General features: G+C 39.4%; 1 protein-coding gene across 5 annotated transcripts in view; it reads right to left on the bottom strand.

Annotated features, from left to right (window-relative positions):
- The window catches only part of fgf13a (fibroblast growth factor 13a), a 129173-nt gene that overhangs the window by 9706 nt on the left and 92326 nt on the right, over window positions 1-27141 (bottom strand). For 4 of the 5 annotated variants that reach the window (XM_088080947.1, XM_088080948.1, XM_042493865.2 and 1 more), the window contains 2 exons: window positions 21994-22104; window positions 14137-14240 (listed from right to left, as the gene is read on the bottom strand). In XM_088080947.1, the coding sequence (XP_087937073.1) occupies window positions 14137-14240; window positions 21994-22104 (215 nt within the window). Of the gene's footprint in view, window positions 1-14136; window positions 14241-21993; window positions 22105-25018; window positions 25956-27141 lie in introns of those variants that run through there. The other variant, XM_042493867.2, reaches the window with a different exon arrangement.

The following is a 27141-nucleotide window of genomic DNA, read 5'->3' on the forward strand; positions in this document are numbered from 1 at the left end:
AAGGATTTTGTGTGTGTGTGTGTGTGTGTGTGTGTGTGTGTGTGTTTGCTTAGGTTTTTGAGAGTGTGTGTTGGTCCAATTTGTTGAGCAGCCTGGGCAGTGAGTCTACAAAACAGAGTCTAATCAGTTAGAAGACAATTCCCCCTGAGAGAGACTGAGGGACAGTGTGTGCTAGTCAGCAGTGAATTGTTCTCGCCACGCTTTTAAATTGTCTTCTAAGGACACTTTGTACGCCGGTGAAAACGCATACAGTATATGCAAACACCACCATAACACACAGTTGGAAAAGCAAAATTGCAAAACTCACAATGGGTACAAAGTGAGCTCTTAAGTTCGTTTTACAGTGTCGCTCAAACGCTTTGCGTCTGTCGACGCTTATGTTATGTCACACGCGAGGCTGACACTGTTGTGTTAAACATCACGCCAGTCACGCATCTTATGGTTCCACGATGTGGGCATGCTGTTTAAAATCACACACTGGAACGATGCCGCCTTCATTTTGTTTTGTGTAAAAATGCAAACGAGGTATAAAGAAGTCACTTAGTAGCGTCTCTATAGTCGGATCTCTGTGTGAAAAAAGCTTCAGAGAGAAGAAGATTGATGCCTCTTTTAGACCGGAACAGCTCTGCTGAGGATCAGTCCTATCCCAGTTTTTAAAAAAAACATCGTTTTGGCACGTGTCAATGGTGAGATTGATGACGTGTCCCGAGGGCCAAAGACCCACAGTGAGATCATGACAAACAACATGTCAGTACCAGACAGGGAGTCATTTATAAAAGCCTCTCTGTTTTTTATAACAGCTCGACAGCGTCACTCTTCATGTGCAGCACTAATAGGACTTCAAAAGACTAAATGAGGTTCATGTCTGGGGATGTGCTTCATTTTGCCATTGAAGATTTTCAATACTGCAGCTTTGTAATGTAGAAGCAGTGAACTGTATTGGCTCAGAAAATGTCCAGTTGTTGGATTTGTTAAAAGAGTAACCTGATATTTTATCACACTGTATTGTGCCCATTCGAAACATAAAACCCAGAAAGGCTTGCAGTGGTATTATTATTATTATTATTATTATCGATATTATCAGTTATAATGAGTGGGTTTTTTTTGGGGGGTTTAACAAATGCTTTCCTGTAGTTAAAACTTGAAGCCAGTATGTGAAAATGTATGTTCAGGTGGATTTTTTCCCTTACAATACCATGGATAAGCAAATGTTCACAGTTGATAACAATTCATATCACAGTTTGCAATTTCACGGTTTATTGTCACAACCCTAACCCCCCCCCAGCTCAAAACCCAGCTCAACATTGATTTATCATTACAAATCAATTCTGACTGTTTGAAACTGTTTCAATACCTATTTTTCATCAGTATCAATACATCAGCACCAGCAGCGGTTTCTTGCTCTCTCTTATTGTTAATGTAAACAGTCATTCTGCCATCGCCACAAAAAAAAGTTGTCAATTTTTACCTGTGGTGTCAAATTTGGTGTCCGTATTTTTTCAGGGTACTGTATTGACGTTAGAAACTCCAGTATCGAGACAACACTACAATCATTCATCATCCCCTCTCACTGATCTAGCCTTCACTGACAAAACTCTCTGACAGAAACAAAGTTGAAGTCACAGGAAGCTTGTGACATATCACCTCAATGGGATACATCCTGTTGGCTCAGACCCGGTTCTCAGTTAAGCTGCAACATCACAGGGGTACCAAACACTCGATTCGAATAAATGCTAAGCCCACCAGGAGGCCTGCAGACCCAGCTGGGAGCTTGCAGTGTTACAGTTGAGGAAGAAGTAATTCTTTAAACCCTCAAGATTCGTTTGCATTCTTTGCTTTACCACTGTTTATGCAGACAGACGGAGATTTTCATTTAGAATTAGGATAAGAATAGTGAACTTTGCCACAAAGACATTTTTTCCTCTCTAAGCTTCCTAATATACACAAACTTGAGCATAAAAAATGTCTCCCCATATCCCACAACCCTCCCACATGCCACATACCAAACAGAGCTATACGTTAAGTACAGTGACGATAGCATGGTCTGTAAATGGCTTCCCTCTTGTGTCCAAAGCCAAAACAGTCTCACCCAGATGCTCCATAAAGAGTCGTAGAAGCTGATTTGATCGTACTCAAACTACAATTTAAACACTCAATATCGTGATCATGAAAAATCCTTTCGGACCTTTTGAATGTGTCGTAAAGATCCAAAACTCTCCTGCTGCTGAGAGCGCTGTAATGTCTAAAGTCAAATTTCCATCATGTTAAGGTTCATGTGAACAACCATGATCAGAGTCCATGAACTGGGCGTCCTGTGAGCAGATTAGCATATGTGGAAGCTGAAAGTCAAAACAGGAATGCAGAAATCAAACGAAACTTCCAACCAATGCAACTCAAAGTTACAAAAACACCGACAGCTGAACACAGCTTGTCAGTCTCTGCTCGTCCTCACAACCACACACGTTCACTCGTCGGTTTACCATGACGTACAGCTCAGTTGCAGTCGAGGATGTCTGGCCAACCGTTACCCCGCTGTGAAGATGCAGTGTAACTATGTGTCTCGGAATAATATTTCATGCCAAAAAAATGCCATTTAATGCCACGCCATGATGCAACTGTAATATGTTTGACATATCAGTGTGTACTGCAAAATATATATGATTTACCAGCAGATTACATTTTTTGACAACTGATGCATGAAGGTCTATAAACAATATCATGAAGAAATGATAAAATCATGCTTGGCTTCACCTCTACACAGACTATATGGGTTGCAGATGTGGTTTTCTGTCACACTTTGTATTTAAATCCAAGAATGCTTGCAGTGATTGGCTGTGTGCAAAAGTCATTTTTTCAGTGTACAAAAAAAGGATTAGATACAGAGTTTCAATTCTACTTATATTGGGTTATTTGGTTGATATCGTAAAGATATCAAGTCTAGTAGTTGAGGTTCTTTGTTGATGCCATAGGAATCAACGTAATTTCAATGCCACATCTGCACTTAGCTTTGCCTTCGATCTCAGCCTCAGTCCTCTGCAGGATAGAGATAAAGGATAGATTCCCTTTTTTTCAAGTCTATATTAAAACAAAACCAAAAAAGGGCATGCTCCCAATGTTCATTGTATGGGGTAATAAATTGGTTGTTTAAATTGTTCCTCCTGTCCATTCACGCTTCCTAAACTAAAACTGACATTGTATTTACATGGAAGTCACCTAACAGAGTGGTCTCTTTATGGCCAGCATGAAGAAGAGGGGCAATTCAAGTGACTAACAACTCTTTATATGGGCATGCATATAGTTTTAAGGTAGATTTAAAAAAAAATGAGAAGCTCTTCTTTTAACTGCACACCTGAAAGTTGTGTAGTCTGGCATTTCATTTTCTATTTATAAGACTACAGAGTGATTTTATGTCTGTGCAACAATGTGGCATGTACGATTGTGCATATGCCTGGGTTTCAAATCAGTTTCAACGTGCAAAGGAGCTAATACGTGAGCTTTTTAGTTTGTTATATTCAGTGTTATTAACATTTTTTGATAGAACCAATGCAAGTTTACAGATACGTCCATTTTTGAAGATTTTTTTGTTAAATTGGTCAATTCATGTAATTTCAGAAAAACATTATCCGTCATTATATATTTTGAATAAATTGTTAGTATGAGTAAAAAATGGCAATTCATGTCTGCTGACCTCAAACAGAGCTCACAATCTCTGTTTGTGTAGGTATAGGGCCTATGTAAAGTGTTATGCAAATCCTTACACTAAATACAATAGCTAAATCTACCTATCGACCTACCTCTATAAATCTGCCTTCTACATTCTCACCTTACGTCTAAAGGACTTAATCACTGAAAGATTTCTGCTGTTTTACTACTAGATGTTGGAGTAGATGTAGATTTTCTATGATAGTCAGCATCCTTCTCTCCAAACTGTTGACAGCTCCAGAGTAGTTTGAGCACCAACCCAGTGCTTTTAATTGGTGTATTCAGTTTGTTTGCAATACCAGCTCTGTTGCCTCTACCCCAGCAGGTTGTCGAAATGTTGCATTCACAACAGCAAAGTGATCAAAGATTGGCAATGTCCTGCTGCATATATTTAGAGAATTGAGCTTCCAGGAAACAATAAAGACTGGTTTGACTTTTCCCATAGGCAGATCACTGTGATCTATGAGCTCTTAAGTGCTAAGACGCTGTATAGCAGTAGTCTTCAAGTGCTAATTTAAGCGGAAACTCCATTTGTTTGGCAAACATAATGAACACAAATGTTGCTAGTGCGCTGTGCTTTACTTCTTTGGCCACATATGAAAATTAGTATTAGGTTGAGGTTTCTGTTTGGTAAAGGAGCAGAATGTACGAATCAGTGTCATCGAGCGATTCATTTGCAGATTTCACGTGTGTAGAGAAGCTACGGTGTAAACAATGCCGTTATAGATGAACTTACATGCCTGGATGGGATCTCATTCCGCTAACTTCTTGCAGCAACATTAGCGTCTCTGTTTCAACAGTGTTAGGCTGGAAAAACATGCATCCAGGCTGAAATTCAGCCGTGTTGTTCTTGAGGGAGATCCAGTGACATAAACCGACAATGAGTGAGAAAAAGTACCTTTATAAATAATACATGAAATTTGTTCAGCTATGAGTAGAGGAAGACTCTGCTAGCTGCTAGGCTAATTTATGCAATGTCAAAGTGCGTAAGGCTGACTTATCCCGTGTGCTGCTTGCCGTGTGTTAGTGGAGTCATTTCAAAGTTAACTCTGCCGCACTTAAGCAATTACAATCATTTACATTATCCGTGTGCGGTTTTATCTTTCATGGCCAAAATCAAAAAGGAAAGGAGTGGAAGCTTTTTCTGTGACAGATTGCGTTAAATGGGCATTTGATATCGCTTCATATCAATCACAGACCCTTGAATTATATCGAATCGATATCGCATCATGGCAGACTTTGTAATATTTGCAAATATTATGTTTTTGTCCAAGGAATATTTACCAGTAGAAACATGGCCATGCAACATTGCTCTGTGGAAGGGGACTCGCTCCCTTTGTAGATATGAAGGGCTCATTCTAAGCTAACGAAAACACAATAATTCATAGTTTCAGGTAATTTTACACTAATGATATGAATAATAATGATAATGAATATAATATTCAGTTTCTGCCGATAGATCCTCCTATATCCTACTCACTCTACCTTTAAATGTACTGTAGTTTTTTTCCTTCCTATCATCTCTACTTGATTATTTCATTTGTCCTCCGTTGCTTCTTAATCCTTCTTGCACAGTGATCATTTCTTGTCTGTTCTCCCCCTTCGATACCTCAATGTCTTCTTTCTCTCTTGCCGTCTGACTCTGATTAGCAGCAGCAGTCTTAGAGAGGCTTGGCAGCATCCATCTCAGTTATGCACGGGCAGCAAGTGAAAGCCAAACAACGGGCTGCTCGGCTCTCGAGCCAGGAGTTCTGTTCTACCTCTAATAATGAGCTTATGTGGATTTGGCAAGTTACAGTCGCCCTGGAGAAGAATAAGAGTCTATTGATAAACAGACGCATAAAGATACAGGCACATTTAGAGCCAAGATGGAGGAGAGGCTGCTGGCCGGTACTGCTGTGTTGGAGTGGGTCTATGGACAACAGGCTCACTCAGACTGACACAAGGAGGGGCCAAAATGGCAGGGGATCCCCATTTCTATTCTAACAGGACTGTGATAGACAGAAACATTCAGATTCTTTTGAATGAGCTCCAGTAGCCTCTCCTTCAGTCAATAGCATATCTATTGTTCACTGAAACCAATCTCCCGGTGAAAAAATCTCACATCACTTTAATCATGACTCCAGTGCCAGATGGAGCGAGGGGAAATCACTTTAGAAATAAAAAGCAGGACACTATCTGCATAGAAATAATATCAGGCGTGTCATCTCCCTCCCCCCACGTCTCTATGGTGGTTTGGCTAAATGGACTTTTAATGATCCCATTACACTACATGGGCTTTTCCTTGAAATATGCAACTATGACAAGTCCTTGTCCAAATGAAGCACAGCTGGCAACCTCACTTACACAATGTCCAGGCAAGCATTTTTGCGAAAAATGATTACGACATTGTCTAAGTGTACGTAATGCTGTTAGGAGCTGCGCCCCTTTTGGGCTGAAGGAAAATAAGATGAAAGGCTGCGATGTGTTTGATACTATAAAGATTTAGATTAGCTGCTCACTCCTGTTATGTAACTCTGTCAGCTGTTCCTTACCCTTTAGCCTGTTTCTGAGAAATGTGTGCTCTGTGATACATTTCTCCACATTTTATAGGACTGGAACAGAAAAAGAGTCCATCCCTTTTAATTCCCCCCATGTGTCGTCTCTACCGGTTAATGTTGGCTTACCAGTGTAGTCCGGAGGGTGAGCAGTGGGCACAATATTTTGTCACGTTAACACGGCTTGCCAGCTGTCTGTCAGCAAAGCCAACGGGAAATAAAGCGAAAGGCGAGACATTTACAACACAGAACATTAAAATGTCACTACCTCCAAATGGATGGCACTTTGAAATGCAGCGCTTAAGCTCAGTGAGTAAATAAAGCACCAGACCCAAAGGAACGGCCTTTTGTATTTCACATCATCCTGGTATTTTCTAAAAATCTATCCGGTTATTTAGCTAATGAGTGTTGGGCTACTCAAGAGCAAAATAAAACCAAAACTGTAAATCCCTAGCAGAGACCCTGCCCTTTTTCTGTTTGTTCTTCTTATTTTGCTCCGTTTTAGATTTCCCTGAGCACAGCAGCAGCTGAGGTTGGGAATTTATAAAAAGAAATCAAAGGATTTGAAATCAAGAGAACTGGTCTCTCTGCGTGATTTTAAAGTAAAAGGGTGACTCAATCAGTTGGTACTTGTAATTGTGCATAGGTAGTTTAATGTTTCCACGTTTACTGTTCGTCTTTTATGATTTTTATTGTGGTTGTTGTCTGTAACTTTTCTTAAGTTGTTGTCTAAGCCAGGTCTCTCTTGAAAAAGAGACAGTTGATCTCAACAGGACTTACCTGGGTAAATACAGGTTAAATGAGACGATGCTACAAAAATCGCAGACACAGCACTGACCCCCCCATATGTATTGGAGGAGAGTGAATCTGATTTTGGCTTTTACTCATATTTTTCTGTTTTCTAACAGTAACTGAAAACTCCTGCATAATGTACCTGTCACATTTAATTTAACCTCGAAAGATTTGCCTAAGAGATCTTTCCATCCTTTCTGCTCCACCATCCCTCTCCTCTTTTTTTGAGTGTCTGTGATATCCGGCATGCAAATCCCGTTAATTTACAGCTGCACGTGTAAACATGCAGACATTTTGTGTACATAAATTAATTTACACTGGTCTTTCTAAATGAAGTGAATTTTAAGTCAGGGGCAAAGGGCAGATGGAGGAATGGTCTTGTGTTTTACAGTGAACGAGAATCTCAGCTTAAGTTATGGCAGTGTTGCCCGAGCTCTTTATGATCCAATAACTGCATACAGGAAGGAGACATTTAAAGGCTGATGCGAGCGTTGAGTGAAATATACTAAAGGATGTTTTCTGCCCCACTTTTAATATGAAGGATGCAAAAAAAAAAAAAAACATGAACAAACACTCACAGGCAGTTATTGCCCATTTAGAAAACCTCTCGTACTCTATCATACAGTTACACAATTCAGCAGTGGTAAGAGTAACTGTGAAATGAATATTGCATTAGCAAGGCAGTCATGTCAAGAAAACACGATCAATTATGATGCACTCTCAAACAGCATTCAGTTGGCTTTAAGAGAGTAATTACACCCCCATAGTGTTTTCCTGATCCAATCAGCAGGAGGAGAAATACTAGCATAATGGATCTGATCTCCTCTGTAAAGATATTGGCCGGATTTTTCACCAGAGAAGCCAAATCAATGCTGCGTGCTGCCCCATGTGTATTCAGCTGCCATATTGAAACTAAGATGACACCAATTATGCCAATGGAATCAGGACTGAGTACTGTTCTAGTTTCTTTGCAGACACATCAATGCTCGTAAGGCTCACAAAAGCTGATGCTATGGCTGGGCAGTGAAGACAAATCTTCCTAAATCCCGCTTTTCAATGCCCCAGTCTTTTCAGTGGAGTGGAAGTGGATTAAAAAGCACCTTTTTCTTTAGCGAAAGATAAAGTACACTCATAGTGTTCATTTGTTTGGGACTAAATTGGAGAGCTTTAAGCTAGTGGAAAAGACCCTTGCAAATACCAAATACAAATAGACACACCCACACAGGGTACACATTCAGACCAGTAGCACACACGCATACACACACACAACACAAACTAGTTAATGACACAGCTCAATGGAGTGAAACCTTACAGCAGTGGTTATTTACCAAAGGCATTGTGCTCGCTAAATGGATAAAAGGCATGGGTGTGAGCCAACTCCACATCTAACAAGGGTGTACTAAAATACAAATACATACTGTACAAGCACACACTATACAGACCTCTGTGCTATTTTTATTTATTTTCGTCCTACATGCATTTAAATGTAATTTAATTGTTATACTCTGACGAATGAAATATGCTGTCACACAACCTCTCTCTTATTTAAGGTTTCCCTGTCTCTCCTGAGGCATTAGCCTTTTTTATACCCAAATCTTGACTAAAAATTGTAGAAAACACTTAAAGTGGCTTGAGTGAAAGTGTAAATGTAATGCTGGTGTCACAAATATCTAGCTGCTGCTTTTTTCTTTTTACTGCCTCCTAATCATCATTATCATCCTTTTGTTTTATCGCACTTTTTTCAGAATAACGCTAGCTGGCCAAGGATGCATCCAAGTTCTTAAATGAGTGAGAACATAAGTGGTTCAACCCAATCACCAGAAAAAAATCTTTGCATTGTACGTTTCTGCAAACTACTGATATGTCATATTTATGTCTTACTACTGTCTTACTACTTCACTCTTAGCAGACGTTGAAACCTTGCATTTCTCAGCAAAGCTGTGGTGAAGGTGTGCTAAGGTTTAGGCACAAAAACTAATTGGTTATGGTTAGGAAAGGGACATGTTTTTTCTTAAAGCACCCATGTTTTGTGGCACAAAAGCCAAGGGCAAAGCAGGGATTAGTCGGTAAAAAACACCTAGATTAGGAGGCTCAAATGCTCCTGGGAAATAATGCGGTGAGTCAGTGACACTTTTTTTGGGGAATGCCAAAAAACAACCAGTGTTGTTGATCTCAAACAGCGGTCTGCAGGAACTTGGCAGCCGTTTCTCCTAGGTGTCGAACCATCCACCATCTGATGACAAAATCAGCTGCTGCATCACTTTACAAACGTTAATATGCTCTGTGTGAAATGTACAAATGTCATGCATCCATGGTTTGCAGAAACATACAATTCCAACATTGTCTTTTAGTGACCGGGCTGGATTGGTTTAATGTGTTATGCCAGAACTCTAACTTGATAAATATGTCCACCCAGAGAGCCCTGAACTCTCCATTTTACACACTCTCGCACAGCGCAGTCTAGACGAGACTCAACTGGAGCCTCTGTGACTCACACTAATTCAGATATGACCCACCAGGAAATTAATAACACCACTTCAAAGCGACCTCCTGAGATATGTGGACAACACATATCTAAAAATATAACCACATATCTAATACCATATCAAGAGAGCTCAAAGGCTTTTTTTTCCAGATTCTGTAGAGCATCCAGTGCATTGCTGCAGATATGCGAGGATATTGGGTTGGTAACTGTATGTTTTTGCAGATTATTTAGATGAACTCTTTTTCCTCGTGTAAAACCGGACACTTCTGCAGGTCTGATGCAAAACTTGCTCCGCTACTTTCGCAAAGGTAAAAGGGGCAACAAGAAAAGAGAGGATAGTAAAGTAAAATACATATTAATTGGTTCTTCCTCTCCCACACATAGACGCTGATGGATGAATATATTTTCACTGGTGCACTGCATTCTGCTTCACCCACACATGTGCACTCTTTTTCTCACTCCTCGTTTCTCTCACTCTCTACCTCTTTTTCTTGGTGTATGCTCTTATACGTACAGAACACACAGTTTTGCACAAACAGATGCACATAGACCAGATGCATGTGAGGCAACTCAGTCTATGCTCCAAAAGCCACTCAAATTAATCAGCTATCAAAGATAATGCATAACATCCGGTTAAACCTAAACAGCCATATACATTTTTAATTTAGCATGCATTAGAATGTGTCAAAATTGTAAATTGGCTATACACTATATGTAAATCATATAAATTCTATTCATTGTATTGCAAACATTCACTCTCCATTCACTCACCATTCAGTCACATTTCCATTCATGCATGCCTTTATGCACACATGTAGAATAATGGGAGACATCCAGAGCTTAGCAGCAACACTTAACCCCCACCCCCCCACCCAGAATACGTCATCTGTTGTCTCTCCACAGTTGATTGGGAATCTCCCTCTGATGCTGACCTGCTATTGGCTGGTTTAATGTGTGGCTTCAAGGCAGCACTTTACCATAGCAGCAATCCCAGCAAGACAGGCACTATTAGGCAGCCAGCTACACATTCAATTCAATTCCCCCTCTAATTTAGCTGAAACAGAAAGCTCTACAACCCATCCCCCAACTGCTTTCTTTCAATTTAACACACCTACAAGATGTACTGTATTTCAAATGAGGGTTTGTATTTAGAACAGCCTAGATGGTATACTGTATGCAGCAGCAGCATTCATTTTAGACTGTAGCTTTTATGCTCTTTACAATTTAACTAAGGTTTAACATATTTATACATAAAAAAAACCACAAAATTGAATGAAATAAAAATTCTGTTCTTGCAAGAAGAGTTAAGTACTGTTTAGATTTTACATATTGTGGTTCAAACTGTTCTTCCTACTCATTCTAGTTATTTTTGAATCCTGATTTCAATTTTGGGTCCACCAAAATAAATCATAAATGTAAAATTAACCTTTATTTTTAACAGATATACTTCATTCATCTTAAATGAGTAGGTAGCAATTAAGTTTATCTACACCGTACTATATAAAGCATCTCTTTACAGTGCTTCAGAATAAAAATTTAACACATAAATACATAAAATAAGAGACACAATATAAATATGAAAAAAACAAACAAAGGCAAACTAAAGCAGCAGTAGTGAGTTTTAAAGTCTAGAGCCACAACCTTGAATGCATAGACTCCTTTTTGTTTTACACTTATAGCAAGGTAAAACAAACTCCAATCAGAACCTCGGAGACCATCGAGGGATATAGTGCCGTAATGGCCAACTAACGTAGATAGGTGTTTGACCAATAGAAAACTCTAGCAGTGATCACGTGGACCTTGAATTGGAGTCTGAATTTGATTAGGGCACAGTTTAAAGAAAAGAATATATGTGTGAGATTGGGCATTTTTAACGTGATAGGGTAGGGTAGTGGTGCTCTCACTCTAATGTGTGAATATTGTCGATCTCATTTCAAGATGAAACAGGCCTATTCTGAAGTCAAAAGAGATATGCAGTATATAAATGGATATAATCTGCAGTGAAGTGATAAGATCAGCCTTTAAACTACTAATCTATTAAAGGGAAAGCATATAAAATACAAATGAAATGGGATCCAGGGCAGAGCCTTGGGGCACACCATAGAAGGTAGCAAAACTGAAACTTATCAAGGATATTACTCTAAACAAAGGTAGCTGTAAGCCACTTCATTGCCTTTTTACCTAAAATATTAGCAACTAGAAGACTCGGACAGCTCAAACCTCAGCCAAGCCCACGGTCTACTCCTCCATGATATGCAAATCTGCAAGTGCAACCACTGTCTGAATTTATTTCCAAAACTATTATGATTACGTCAGATGAATACTCCATAACAACATTAAATTTTGAGCAGCTACATGTGTTTACTACCCCAGAGTATTATTGGCACCTGTAAATGTGGAATATAATATGGAACCATTGTATTTCTAAAATTGTTTTGTTACCAGCTACTGGATTTTAAGATATATGGCATTTTAACGCCAGGGCCAAATGCCTTATCTTGTCATGTCTACAAAAGTTAAAAAAAAGTCATGCATATGATTCACATCTGCTCTAGAATTTAAATTTTTTTTTTCCTTTGCCCATGTTACACCACAAAGTTTCATGAAAATCAGGCCAGTACTTTTTTCCGTAATTCTGCTGACAAACACGCAACATACCAACAAACAAACTGAACATAAAACTGCCTTGGTGGAGTATTGGACAGTTCAGAAACAGGCCAATAATTCTACTGCTGCTTCTCTCCATTGGTAGAGCCTTTACCAGCATGATCCATCTTTATTAAATTAATCCTACAGCTTGCTGCATATGCTAAATTACTGACAGCCAAGCTCATATCATTAAAATCACTTACCGAGAGCTGTGGATTGCTGGGGAGCCATGTTAAATACAGCACATGCATGTGTGGGAAGGGGTTGGAGAACTATGTTTTGTTTCAATCATTGCTGTATATTCCCCTCAGGCATGCTTAGCTGGGGCAACAACCCCCATGGATATGTTGTCAAACAATTGCTAGCGCTCATTAAAATGTAATTATAGGCAGACCGTGCCACATTGCAGAAGGCTACAGTGATTATGTTCTTTTGGTCTTACAAATGGGACACTGAACAGGATCTTTTTTCTAATCATAACTAGAAATGAGATATTTTCAGCTAATGAAAATATTAAATAGATTTGATGAGAACAATACCCCTCTAAGGTCAAACAATACAGTTCTACACTCTCTTCAAGTTGTGTATCTGTGGTCAAACTGCCAAATAAAACCAGCGATTGTGGGCGTCACACTGGCTTATTGCATTCTTTTACTTATGGGATCTAAGTATTTATGTTGTTTAAATTGCAATTAAATTTCATGGTGTTACTTCATGCAAAGCACTGAAGTTGACATGACCAGCTTTCAGATGTTATGTGTCATTATCAGTGGTGCATAATTACCTACCAGCCCTCTGCTTCCATGACAGTTCTCACTATTATTCTACTCATATCTTTATAATGCTACTTGCTGCTGTCCTCATTATCTCAATTTCCTATTTAGCGTGTGTTAAACGTTTTTTGGTATCGTTGTCATTGTAAAGGTTTGTTATTTTGGGTGTTAGTCCTTTTAGCAGTATTCTTGTTACTTCTTGGATTTGGTGAACGAGGCTCTGCTTTTTGAGGAAGCTCTCAAGGAATCTAACTGAATAACCATCTGCGGTTCCTTGACGTAAGTGTCTCTGACTGAACTAATGCTTGGTGAGAGCTATCACATTAGCCCTGTTTATTAATGCATTTGTGTTTGTGTGTTTAAGAGAGTGAAATTGGGGAAGAGAGGAGCCAGAAGGCCTGTTTTTCCTTCTTCCTTCATTACATTACTGTCTAACTATTTAATAGATAATTTGTCAGCAGCAGCTGCAGAATAAAAAGCTACAAGATCATTAGGTTTTCTTTGCTGTTTCAGAGCTTGTTTCCATCAATCACTATTGTGCTTGCCGACTGAGACCTTTACCATAGAGAACAATCTTTACTAATTTGACTATGAGGATTGTCTGTTAACCGTGAATGTGTGTCTGCACGCCCTCTGGGTGCACATCCCACCCGCCTGTCAGTCTTCTTTGTGACGCCTGCCACACAATGCGATGGTGGCATTTGGGAGGAAGACGAACAGGAACATTGTTCTGCTTGCGACTGAATTATTCATAACCTTGCACATTTAATCAAAGATGAAGAGGCAGCTGCCACGATCGGATATGTCACTGCTCCGCCTGCTTACACTATCCTTGAACTTTTTATTGACACTGAATTATATCAGAAAATGACGCTGCTTTTTCATCAGTTAGGATAATGTTTTCTTTGAGTAGGCACAGTGAGAGCGAGTCTCCACAAATAATACACATGAAAGAAAAATCAGATAAAATATAAATGTATTAAGCAATATCACTAAAATATCTTTTCTCTCAGATGTTTTTGTCCCTATGTCACCATAGTAACTCAGATGTCTGCCAGAGACCTAGCGATCTGTCTGCATACAGCTGGACTCGAAGGTCAGCCACTGGGACATAAGCCAGGACCCATCCTGAACTCACACGCACACGAACATGCACACGCACACACAAACACAAACACAAACACATTAAAACACTTACTGATGTGTACAGGTAGCCCTCACTGTTCATAGCCAGATAGAGTTTGGTCTGCACCCCCTGGATGGCCACCACTCGTAGCCCCACTGGAATAAGGTTGAACATGGCTGAAAAGAGATAGACAAAAGAAACAAAGCATAAACAAAGTGTGCACTTTCAATTTTGTCACTAAAATAATTATTTTTTTCAAAGAAAATAGGACAATAAATAAAGAAATATACCTATACCTATACCATAAATCCTCATGATGTATTTGATAGTATATATAGCACACAAAACATATTGATTGATATTGATTTATCGATACAATCCTGAATATCTGAAGTGGCTTCAGTACTTGTTTTCCACAGCTACACTTTCTTATTGTTAATGTTTTCTACAGTCATTCTGCTGTTCTCTGCTGCTAACCAAGAAAAGAAAAGTTGTCATGTGATGTCGTTATGTCTTTCTTTTAATAACAAATGTAACTTGTATGCACTCAATATAATTTTTTTCCTTTAGCTTCAAAAAATGTATTGAATTTTCATGTATATCAGCTATAAGATAAGATAATCCTTTATTAGTCCCACAGTGGGGAAATTCACAATATTACAGCAGCGATGAGGGACAAAGAAGTATAAGCAGCAAAGGAACAATACAACAGTAAAAAAAAAATTGCAAATATGAAAATATTAAGATATTAAAATGTTAGATAATAAAAAATAAGGTGCCAAGTATGATTAAAGAAAAACAAGGTGCAAAAACAGTAGCATGAATAAAATAAAAATACAACATGCCAACAAAAACGGTCTAGAAAAAAAATGTAATAAACATGTACACTAATTGTACATGGAGATAATTGCACATGTGAAAAATTGCACTTTTTGTCCAGTTGGTGTGTATCGTATCAAAGTTAAAAATTCCAGTATCTTGACAACACTGCAAAAAGTGGACACATGTTAGTAGATTAAATCCAAAAGCAATCCCAGAGCACAGTGAGCCCTGCCTGGTAGCATTCACATTAAGGGGTTAAAAAGATTTCTATTGGTGTTCACTGTCTCTGTCTGGATGGAAGAGTGAGTTGTCAAAACCAAACCACAAATAGAGGTACAACATAAGCTCAGGGACTCAGCCACTCTCTCCCAAGGGTGTTTCAAAAAGCAAATGAACAAAATTAGAAACAAGAGACAGAAACAGAGAATGTTGAAATGACAAAGCAGCTCACAGTGCTGTAAGTTCTCACACATTAATTGAAATCGTAGGCTGCTGAAAGTCAAACCGATGTATTGCAAACACGATGTACAAAATTCTTTGAGAAACAATGCTGCTCTCTCCTTCATGCCATTTATTAGCGGTCCCTGTGGGACAGTTGCGATGCAGCATTATGAGTGTGAATAGAGAGAGAGGAAACACTTGCACACCTCTGTATAGGCTTCATACTGAAACACAAACACATATAAACCTGTCTGTAACCAGCCAGTCGTGAGGCTGCGAGAGCCAGCAGCAGCACAGCTGGTCAATGAGGTGCTCCTCTATCTAATTAATGTCCGCCTGCACTGTATACAAGTGTGTCTGTGTTTGTTTCATAAGGCTGAGGAGAGGAAAGCACATGTACATCCACCTGTCTGGAGTCGTGCTTCTATTCCAAAAAAATGGAACTTCTCGCCTTTTGTTCTGAATATTGCAGGACATACTGCCAAGCAGTGATGCCATTGCCACTGCTGTTGATTTTTGTTTTGCCCTTTTGATAATACTACAGTAAAAAATGTCCACAGAAGAATCAAAACATCTATCTGCAGTCTGCTTTTTGATTGTTAAATCTGACATTGTCACATTATGGACTTCCGACAAATGCGAGAGGGGAAATTAAACTTCATTCTCACATCAGTTAAGCAGTGAGTCAGCGGTGTGTGCCCTTACTATAGGTCCTCTTGTCAACCACTTAGTAGATCCCTATCTGCAGACTGCTTTGAGCGAAGTGCACTATAGGGGCTTTTTGATGGGCTATTTCATCTGCCCTTATCGCTTTAACACTGCAGACCTACTTCTCTCTGGGCTTTCATTGTAAACAACAGCCACAGAAATGCATAATGTATTTACTTGGTAGAGTAAACAGGCATTGCCAGCATAGTCCTGGTTCAGTGGAAAGGCGCGAGTCCCAGATCCACTTGCTTTGTGGTTCTCTGTCTTCCCTTTCTCTCTGCTTCTGCCTCTCGATCTTTCTGTGTCTCCATCATCATCATTTTGTTTCTTCAAATGCCACGTTCTGAACATATGCTCTTGTCTGTTGTCGTGTCCCCAGTGACATATTTGAAATGGCTTACCGGGCAGAGAATATCAACAATAGCAACAAAAGAATGTCAGGCTTTTGGAAAGATGAAGATCCCACAAGAATATTTGCCGGCACTTTAAGAATGAGGGATACATTGGAGGGTTACTTGGCTGATCAGAAGCAATATTTCCAAAACAGATACCACAGACATATCATGCTTTACTCTAGTTTGTAGTGTAATACCCGATAGCAAGTAGGGCTGCACAATTAATCAAAATATTATCAAAATTGCAATATGGCTATGTGTTAAATCCAAAACACAGAAGCTGCAATTTTTTTGATAAAAGTTAAACATGTCATAACATACCATTATAAAATGAGGAAATGTGGTGCTACATTGACGCCTCGGCCTGTTAAACATATTCAGGATGTAAAGGGAACATGTTTGCAGAGACCCAAGCAAAAATGACATCATTATCATTTTAGTTAATTTTTTTCTGTGAAAATGAAATGTAAAAAAACATTCCTATTGTGATGCAAAAGGCAATCTCAGTATCCATTAAAATAAATGCAATGTGACTTTTTTTTGCGTATCTTGCAGCCCTAGTAGCAAGAGTTGTCTAGATGTTGTTTTTTTGTTTTCATATATTTAATATACAACCAATCTGTTTCTCCTTACTCATGTTGCTGTTTGCTACATGGTGGAGGGTGCTCCTTTCACTTTAAATCCTCAGTTATATTCTCACGGACAGTATGTCCGAGTTACGTTGTTAACTAACATCAACTCACATTTAAATTGCACATACACACAGAAATTAGTGACAGTCCTCTAATGGTACAGCAATCAGAAGAAGGCTCCCAAGGGAAAGACGCACCACTCTCTATGACAGATTGGTGTATCTATGTTTGTTTTTTTTTTTCGGGTTGATGCCTGCTTTGGCAGCTATGCACAGCAGATACTGCCAGTAAAATGTAAACCTTAAACAGATAAGGCCTACTATCACAACTTCAATATCTGCAGTACTTTATGCACATTGCACAGTAATCTTGTGCAGTTATTAAGATGACAAACCAGTGATTGATGTGTTTGCCAAATTCCATTTGCTGACTCTGTCAACCAAAAACAGAGGAACTATGACAGTATAAATGCTGCTATTATGGGTCCAACCTGAGATGCACTAAGATCAGCATCTTAACATAAACTATAATTAGTGTGTGTGTACATAATTACTTAACTGGTTCACAATGAATCACACTTCCAACATTTTCTAAACGAATATTTGGAAACCGGCAAAAGAGCATGCAATACTTCTTAATTTTTTCTGCTTTTTGGAGCAATTTTCAATACTGCAGTGCGAAGGGTCCACCATGTCTCTCCTAAAATTCATGGTTAGAGTTGACAAATATAAGCAAACTCTCTCCGCACCCACTGTTCACATTGATCCATCTTGGCTTGGCTGTATACAGAGGGGATGTGTTTTCATAAGAAATCTCTCTTCACTACTATCCAAACAATGAGATTTGTAAACTTTTTCAACATATTTGGATTTGTGTGAATACATTTTGTGCCTGTTCGTCTTGATCGTTTAAGATCTAATGATTTCATTTTTTCCTCTTCTGAAACATCTTGCTACCTGAGCAGTTCTTATCTTTATAATTGCAAAGTTCTCACTCCGTGGCGCTCCCTGAGTTTTCTGCCTTTGTCCTCCCACCACGACGCACATCTGCAGTCCCCTTCATTTCAGAAGGATTACCAGCCAGAGTACTGATGGAGATTTTCAAGAGGGGAAACTCAATTACTTCCTGGCTCCTAGAAACACCTGAGCACACTGAAGAGGATGACAGGGCCACCACCCACTCACAGACCTTCCCAGTGCAGACACATGGAATTAGAAGGGTGAGGAGGCCTGAGGGACAGTTTTCACGATTGCTTGCAGGCTGTCTCCGTGTTGAAGTTTCACCCACTGACAGCCTAAGAGTCATGACCAATTAGCTTGACAATAAACCTAAAGGCTCCCAGCAATCACTAATCGCATTTAAACTTTTTTCCTATCTGTTACCCATTCTGGGAGTAGCATGTCTGCAATTACTACAGCCTAAATATGACAGCACGACAGCTAAAGAGTTAGCTGTTGTGACAAGATTACACTGCATTTCTTGTTCAATTGCTCTTTAGCTGGCAGGGTTTGCCATACTTTCTTTTATTTTTGTGGCTGGCCACGATTAAAGCATCTGCCGCCACAGATTAATTTTCTATTTTTGGAGCTGGACTGATCATTAGGAGCACTGTTGAAATATATATACCATTTGGTTATGCATTCAACACTCAAAGTGAAGAGTGTACTCTGTGCACAGGTGGAGCACCAGAGCATCAACCTTAACCATTCATTCTGCTGGGTCTAAAAGTTTGCATTCACCTGCAGCAGCTGCTCCTCTCATCCATTGATCTGATCAGCTCTGATTAGATCGATAGATCAATTATCCACAAGGCCTGGGCGGTATTGTGGTATAATGGTATACCATTGTATTTAGAAGTATGTTTTTCAGTACTGTCATTGTATATAAACTCATTGTATGTAGTGCACAGCAAGCACCAACAGAGCTCAGTCTCTGTTCTCTACTGGTGGAACAAGCAGCTGAGCTGAAAGACACCGCAATACGTATTATTGGAGGGATAAGTCACAGGACTTAGGACAGTTTAATGACAGAAGGAGTAAACTTTGTTAAGTTGAACAAAAAAATTGTTAAACAGTTGGTGGCAATTAAAATGGGACTCATTTGATGTGAATTACACATCAGAAGACTTGCCAATTTCTTAGCCTAATATTGGGATACACAGTGTCTCAAGTCATGCAGACAATAAATTATAAAAGTGGACATTTTAACAATCTTTTTTGTCCACACTGTATTGTACAAAGAAAGCTGCATATTGTGAAACAGCGCCCTTCTTCTTTCAAAGAAAAGGATCTTGAGTTGCTTTACAGTTCTGTCTTTTTTTTCTCTGGATACCTCGTGGATTTGCTCAGTTATTTTACAAATAAGAAAATGGTTGATACTGTATAAAATGGGAGAGAAATCACTGGGATTTATGAGAGTTGGATTTGTTACTTCTGACATTGTTTGCCTCCCCTATGAAAATGTCACAGAAAATATCAAACTTCTTTATTACCACAGTCTGTCTCCTCAGTCAGCTGCAGTAGCAAAGATCAAATCCTTGTTTTGTGTGAGTATGTGTGTGTGTGCACATTTGAGTAGGTCCTCTCCCACCATCACAAGACACCAGTAGCACCAGAGGACTGCGCTCTCCATCACCATGGAGACAAGCGCACCCAGCGCCTAACAACGCTATTTTTGGAGCAGTGCAAAGAGCTTCACTCTTTCTCCTTTTCCTATTCTGCAGCACTCTTTAATTTTCTCTTCCAAAACTATTTTAGAGCCAATGTGGGCCATTTGTTACATAAGTCAACAGAAAAGTGAGTCCATGCAGACATGTTGGGCGGGGCGCTCAGTGTGTGACGTGAAGTATAATATCGATGAAATGCTGTCATTTCGTTTTCTTTATTTCTACTCAGTCTCTCCAGTGTGGAATTTAACTTTGCTATCATGTTATTTACAAATCCCACACAAATGACCTCCCACTGGCACAGAGGTGCTGTTTATATGTAAGATACACACGCCATCTCCACCAGGGGAGTAATTGAATACAGAGGTACTAATTCAGAGGCTCCCTAAGTGTTTACATCCGCTTAGTGTGCGGGATTACACAGTAAGTATTACATCAAAGCTGCTTCAGAGTGCCATGCAGATCTTTTTCCTCAACAATATTGTTTTGGCATGTATTACACATAGGTCACTTACTGCCGTGCTGTTCTAAGCTTTAAAAGCATGTGGCGTTCACTGCACGGTCTAATTATAAGGTGGTCCATTTCTGCTGCATTGTTACCAGACAAGATGCAGTGTAGTTTCGCTTCCATTGATCTCGTCTTTAATCTGTCTTTTGGAAAACAAAAGGCTGGTGGGTGTAATGGCTATTAAAGGAATGCATCAATACAAAGTTTAAGATAAAATTGGCTCTCACAACAGAGGCAGTGTGAAGGAGATTAAAAAGCCAGTCATCATTAGTGATAAGGTTGCTATAGGATGACTTTGATTAGATCAAATTAAACAGCTAATGCATTCAGTAAATGCACTGGTGAAGAAGAAGAATGTTTTTCTCTGCACTATGAACCAGAGTTGTTTATCCAGGAATAGGGTGGAAAATAAAAATGAGCTCATTTTTTTTGTACGATATGAATGCCTCAGAGCATGGGCAAATTTTAAACCTTTGTGGGTGGGGTCGAACCAGAAGTTTTTACTTTAAGCCTTAAGATGACATGCGTCTGTCAGAAGTTGCTCTATTTTTGTCATTTATTAGGTAACTATTTCCAAAATAATCTCAGAATTTAGCTTTAGATCATTTTTGATCACAAGAGTAAGAGATTGAACACAGCTACCTGTATGAGGATTTTCCCTCTTCGCGAGTAAAGATATTGACAATTTTTTCTCAAATGATACTTGTACTTGTATCCATATTTGATACTTGTTTTGTTCAAGTATCCAGGGTGTGTGCTGAGTGAGTGAGGCGAGAGGGATTCCTTGATGAATGCGTCTGTTAAAACGTCACGCAGGCTTTTTTCTTTGTAAAGAACATTGACGTGCATTGTTACTCTGCGCATGTTTGCAGGCTACAATTCAGATCTTTGTTTGCTCAGGCTAAAGTGAATTCGTGAGAATGATTGCAACGATTGTCCATGGCACGTGTGAGTTTAGTTTGATTACCTGCAGCCTGAGCAAATAAAGTGCCATCACCTGTAATGGCAATATCCTCTGCTTTACAGAACAATGCAGTGTAAATAACATTGCAGACTGTTTAAAGCCACCATCCTGATATGTAATGTTAGCTACTATAGCATTAGTTACTTGCAATTTACTATAGTAGTTCTATTTTCTGCTATTTTATACTTCTATTCCAAAACTTCATTAGAGGCAAATATTGTACTTTTTACTTCACTACATTTATCTGAGAGCTTTAGTCACTGTACAGATTCTGATTAATAACACAAAATATAAACAATCAATAAATTATGTTATTATATCAATAAAGTTTTATTGATCTCCAGAGGGAAATTTACAAGCTACCTAGCAGTATGTAATAAATAAAAGTTATTTATATAAATATAATGAAATCTAAGTAAATTTAAATTAGCTCCTTAACTAGCTACAACATTAAAGTGATGAACACACCCAACAATATAATACATGTGATTATGCAATAAAACACATTTGTTTAACAAAACAAGATGTTTTGTGTATTAGAATAACTAAACATTTTCCTCTGTCACCTTAACACTGCTATAGAGCCTGCAGTTCTGTATAATGAAGCCCAAGAAAGCTACACTGTCTCTCTATAAACACATTTCAGGTGCATGAATTTATGAATTTCATGTTCAAGTTGTAAATAGCTAATGCAGTCACATTAGTACCACGTGGGATTGACAGTAGCCAGGTGAAATGTTCCCCATGACTAACAGCACAGCATGACAATGTAAAAATATAAGAGTGAAACCTACTGTAACCATTGTCCTCCTCCTTCGTCCCGTCAATGGTTCCATCTGCCTGCAGCTGCAGGTGGAAACCTTGTCGACTGTACAGCTTCGTCACAATCCCCTTCAGCTGGGGCTCTGTGGGAGCAGGCAGGACACACAGACAGGAAGACAGAAAGGATGAAACTACAACACTGGAGTAAAAACTTCAGTGTGGTGATGAGATGTCACACGTAGCTTTCTAAAGGGACAGTTTGACGCTTCAGTTTTGCTTTACTGCTTACTGCCATTTAAGTTATTGGAGCCACATAATCCAGTTTAGTCAAAGGGAGCAAATACTGTATTACAAATGACTGTGATAGGCTGATACAAGAGTCAATCAAGAAAACACCAAATACAGAAGAAGACCAAAAGCCAGGAGACACTAATTCAGCTATTAAGATCTGACCATCTTGTGAAATATAATTAGATGTGTTTTTAAGTGAGTCCTGTTTTGTTGATAGTTTTGGAGCCAAAACTTGGCAGCCGTTAGAGGAGCTGAAGTTTAAGATTTCTGAGCATTGGCTGACCACTCAGTCATGGGGTTTTCCACTTTATGAGATGAGAGGACTAATAAGACTCTGGACTTGTTGATATCATATATGCAGACTCGCACTGATCGTGCATCCACTTTATTTCATTTCACTTTTATTATCCACGACGTACATTAACAACATAGCAAAGCGTCCGATACATTAAAAGAATTTATATAACATCTAGGTTTTATGGAGCTGTAAGATCAGACACAGTATGTTAATAGTATCTAAATGGAAAGCTGAGTCCACAATCCATGAAAATGGTTTCTGTTTTTTGGCTGTGCAGTGGAACAGAGGTGACTGAAGAGGCAGTCCCTGTGGCTCCACAACAGAGAAATAAGACCACAAATGGACAGATAAGAGCAAATAATATCAAATTTAATAATGGCTTTAGGGGCATGTGGTGGCTCAGTGGTTTAAGATGGCTGAGGGCATTTCTTGTATATCACACCCTCTCGCTCTCTCTCTCCAGGCTTCCCATCACTCTCTGCTGCATGCATGGAGTCAGAAAAAAAAAAATCATTTGTAAAACTGACTTGGTTTCCAGAAAACCATAATAACTTGTTTGGGATATGTGCAGTAAAAAAAATGGAAAAATAAAAATAAAAATGAATAAATAAATAAATGAAATTGGAAAAAAAACAACCCTAAAATCAGTGATATTTATCATATAATAGAGTGTGAGTAAATTCAAGTTAAAATGCATATACATTGAAATTAATGTGCAAATGATGGCACTTGTGAATAAAAATAGGTCTTCACATCTAAACATGTTTTTGACATAGTAAAGAATGAGCTGTATTTTTCAATTCTCTGTCATATTTGGAGATTTAAAACAAGGACAAAATAGAATGTACCGTTAAAAAAGGTAATAGTGTTAATACTCAAATAGGCAAAAGTCACTGTTCTGTGCAGCAACATATAAAACAAGCCCCAATAAGTCTAAAAGACAATAGTTTGAAGTGGCAGAGCATTTACTTTTGAAGTGGCTGGGCAGCCAGTCTGTGTTACATCAGTGTAATGTCTGATAAGAGCTAAGTGCTCTCCTTTCCCTGGTTACTGTCCCTGGTGGAGTGTCCTTTACTGTGGTTTACCACACCTTTCATCTATCCTTTCATCTCACTTACCTTTCAATCCTGCCATTTCTGGCCTTACTAAGGTTACTTTTTCTGTTCACACAGTGTGTGCACCGGAAATATCATAATCATTTTGTTGTAAAACTTTGTACCTTTCAGTACGACACCTGACTTTACACCGAGAAATGTACGTATGTCAGCATGTGCTGTAAACACAGAAGAACATGTGCACACTGCTTTACCAGACAATGCACCAAACTACACAGACGGTCCACACTGTGTCTCTGAGAGATGCCAGCTCTTTGTGTTTGGTGTAAATCGCACACACAGACAACCCTTTCTACTTGGCACTTATTGCTTCCTCCACAGGATAGAAATGGAAATTGTAAGTGAGAGGGGTGAAAAATACTGTGGGATAGTTATGCTGTTGCGTAAACATGCACCCTCATCTCCAGGTGCATCATATAGAGAGTTACAAAACAGGCTGGAAACGAAGTGGATGATGTAGAATAAAGTTTGGGGGACGACAGCTGAATCTGTCATCATCATGTCCACACACATTAAGAAACTGACAAAAGATGAGCCCTGGGACTGAGTAAAATGTGAGTAGATCAGATATGCAAAGGTGGTCACTTTCGCACTGGATTAAGAAGAGAGTGAGTGCTTTAGGCAACAGAAACACACTTTCATCACTGCAATAATAAGAGTGCTCTATGGGCCACCCTGAACCTTCCCTCACATGTCATATAATACTTATTATAAATGTATAAGTATATACTTAGAATGGTTATGATTTTAGTTCTGACAATCAGGTATCTGCAAAGTTTTTTTTTCAAGTTGGATGCATTTCTGCAACAAAAAACTCAGAACGTGGGTTATTCCCATTAGCTTTTGAGCTAATGTGAGGTCTGCTAAAGACCTGCTCATTTAAAATCTGACTTTCTTACATTAATTTATAGTCTGACAGAGGGTTTCATGCTCCACTATGGGCTGATAAGTCTTTTTTTAAATTACCTTTGATGAGCTGATTATTCTTTTTAATGTTAACAGCGAACCCGTTGGTGACAGTGAGGTCTTTCCAAAAATCAACCAAAAAGCCCTTTCGAATATCTTGTTCAGTGTGGCCTGAATAAGCGGACGGTAAAGGATAATGATTCGTCATCCCTCAGTAGTCTGAGATGCCAAAGGTGACTTCTCTGTGTACAAACTTCAAAAGGGAGACCCCTCATCCACCCACCAACTTTTGCAGGGTCTTTAATCTTTTGAAATCTGCATTAAAAAATGGAGCAAAACTCAGTCTATAATAAGTTGTTAAAATGATCTGAAATTTAATGGCACCCTACAACATATGAAGACTTAGTAATCTTGAGGATAACAGCCTGATGAAATTACACAACAGACCTGGTCGTCTCCTCCGCCTCTTCTTCGAGCCAAAGAGTTTAACCCGGGAGAAAACGTTTAGCCGACTGGGCTTTTCACAGCTTCCTTTGGCTTTACTGGGGCTGCTAACGCAGCGGCAGGCATTAGACTTCTCCCGCTCCCTCGCCTGCCTTTTCTGCCTTATGAGGGAGCTGGCGATCGCTGCAGCCATGGCCAGTTTGGCTGCGCGCTGGAAAACAACTTCCAAAGAAGAAAATATTCACCCAGAAAACTAGATTCCGAGGGTAAACGTCCAGACAGTCTGAGGCAGCTACAACGATTCGTCAAATCACAAAGAATTTGGCAAGCTGACTATGAAGAGGAGACAATAAAGTAGTCCCAGCAGTGCAGCAAAGCCCGTTAGATAATGTCCGAGTGAATCATTTTTCGTGAATTTGGGCGTTATTCAGCAATTGTCCGCTGCATCTCCAAGAAAAAAAGTGAAACTTAACAAAAAATAAACCCCACACGGTCCACCGTGAAGCTGCACAAAGACTTTCACCGCAGCACGTTGCATGTTCCTCCAACTGTATCATTTTCTCTGCATCACAACAAATACGCACAAACCCAGTCTGTGTAAGCGCTTTTGCATCATCCCACTAAACTACATGGCCGCGCACATGGTGCTCGGGGAGGCACACAGTCGTGAATGAAGCTCAATGCGCAGCCAAAAGGATGGAAACACCTGTTTGCAGACGCCGGGAGTGTTTGCAGTGCTCTTTATCTGCTTTCTCTCATCCTTCAGTGAAGCTGCCGCTGTCACAGACTTTACACCGCGTTTTGGAAAGTCAACGCAGAGGATGTGAACAAGTCACTACACAGATTCCGTTTGTTTTTCCCTCTTTTGTTGAGGCGCAGGTGATGGCAGCGGGCGCATCATTGTGGATGCAGTATCCGAGCTCAGCGCAAAGCACAGACTCAGCTGCTGCTCAGAGCATCCCACAGACAACCTGGAGACTGAGCAGTTGGGAGGAGGAGGGGGAGGACAGGGAGTGGAACAAGCCCAGTCAATGTGCACACTTAGGAAAATCTCCATATAGGCCGTCATATGGGATAATTCATGTAACACAGCAAGAGAAAGGGGCGTAGATGGCGTGGGGGCGGGGAGTTGGCAAAGAGGAAAAGGCGAGAGAGAGGGAGAGAAGGAGGGAAGACCACAGATTTTTGATATTTTAGTAGATGATAGTGGACAGAAAGTCACGGGGGGGGGGGTCAAGAAAGACTGATCCTGCTCGGTCTCTTAGGCTGTAACGAATTTCGAAAAATAAACTCGCATGTTTCTTACTTGTGTGCGGGCGAGCGAACAAAAAGATTATCAATCATTTAAAATGTCATTTATTTACTAATGTAAAAGCCAGCTTTGGCATGCAGATGACTGCGAGAGATAAAACAGCAGGTAGCCATCATCAGACGTAAGCAGTGATGTTAAAGATGAAATGAAATCCAAAAAGCCTCAAATTAACATAATAATTTCCCGTATAATTAATACTAATTTGTATTTAGCCACAGAATGTGAATACCCATGCCATTCCACATTTAAGAAGTCTATCCTCTTGTAAGTTTTTAAATCTATCAGTGGTAAATTGTGAATTTACATCATAAAAATTCCAGCTAAAAACAATTTGGCCAATGCTATTTTATAAACAGCAGAGCAAAGATCATGTCTTGACACTGATGTGTCTGTCCGGCCCTGACTGCCGACCTCATCTGTGCCTGGCTTTCCCTCAGTCCTGGACTGAGCGCAGATACCAGCCTAACCAATGGTGCCATCTACAGTCTTAAGCCAAAACTGTGTTAGAGGTTTTATTCATTTTCTCCAGTTAACAGTAAATACAGTAACACACCTTAACACTATGCATTTTGCGTTCATTAAATATGAGGCATCGCTTTGTCTGAGAAAATAGAAAGTGGACTAAAAAAGGAGTAACTAGAGTAAAACATTAAACCTTAATAGTTTCACGTGTTGTGAATAAACACAAAAGCTCTAATTAAACATCTTAAAAACTCTAAACAGCGAAGATATAAGAGCTTAAACTGAAGGCATCTCCACTTCAGCACCACGGACAGCTCCAAGGCGGCGAACTACTGCAAAGAACCAAAAAAAA

The sequence above is a fragment of the Plectropomus leopardus genome, chromosome 8, assembly GCF_026936395.1.
Source record: "Plectropomus leopardus strain MGB_pleo_1.0 chromosome 8, ASM2693639v1, whole genome shotgun sequence".
NCBI lineage: Eukaryota > Metazoa > Chordata > Actinopteri > Perciformes > Serranidae > Plectropomus > Plectropomus leopardus.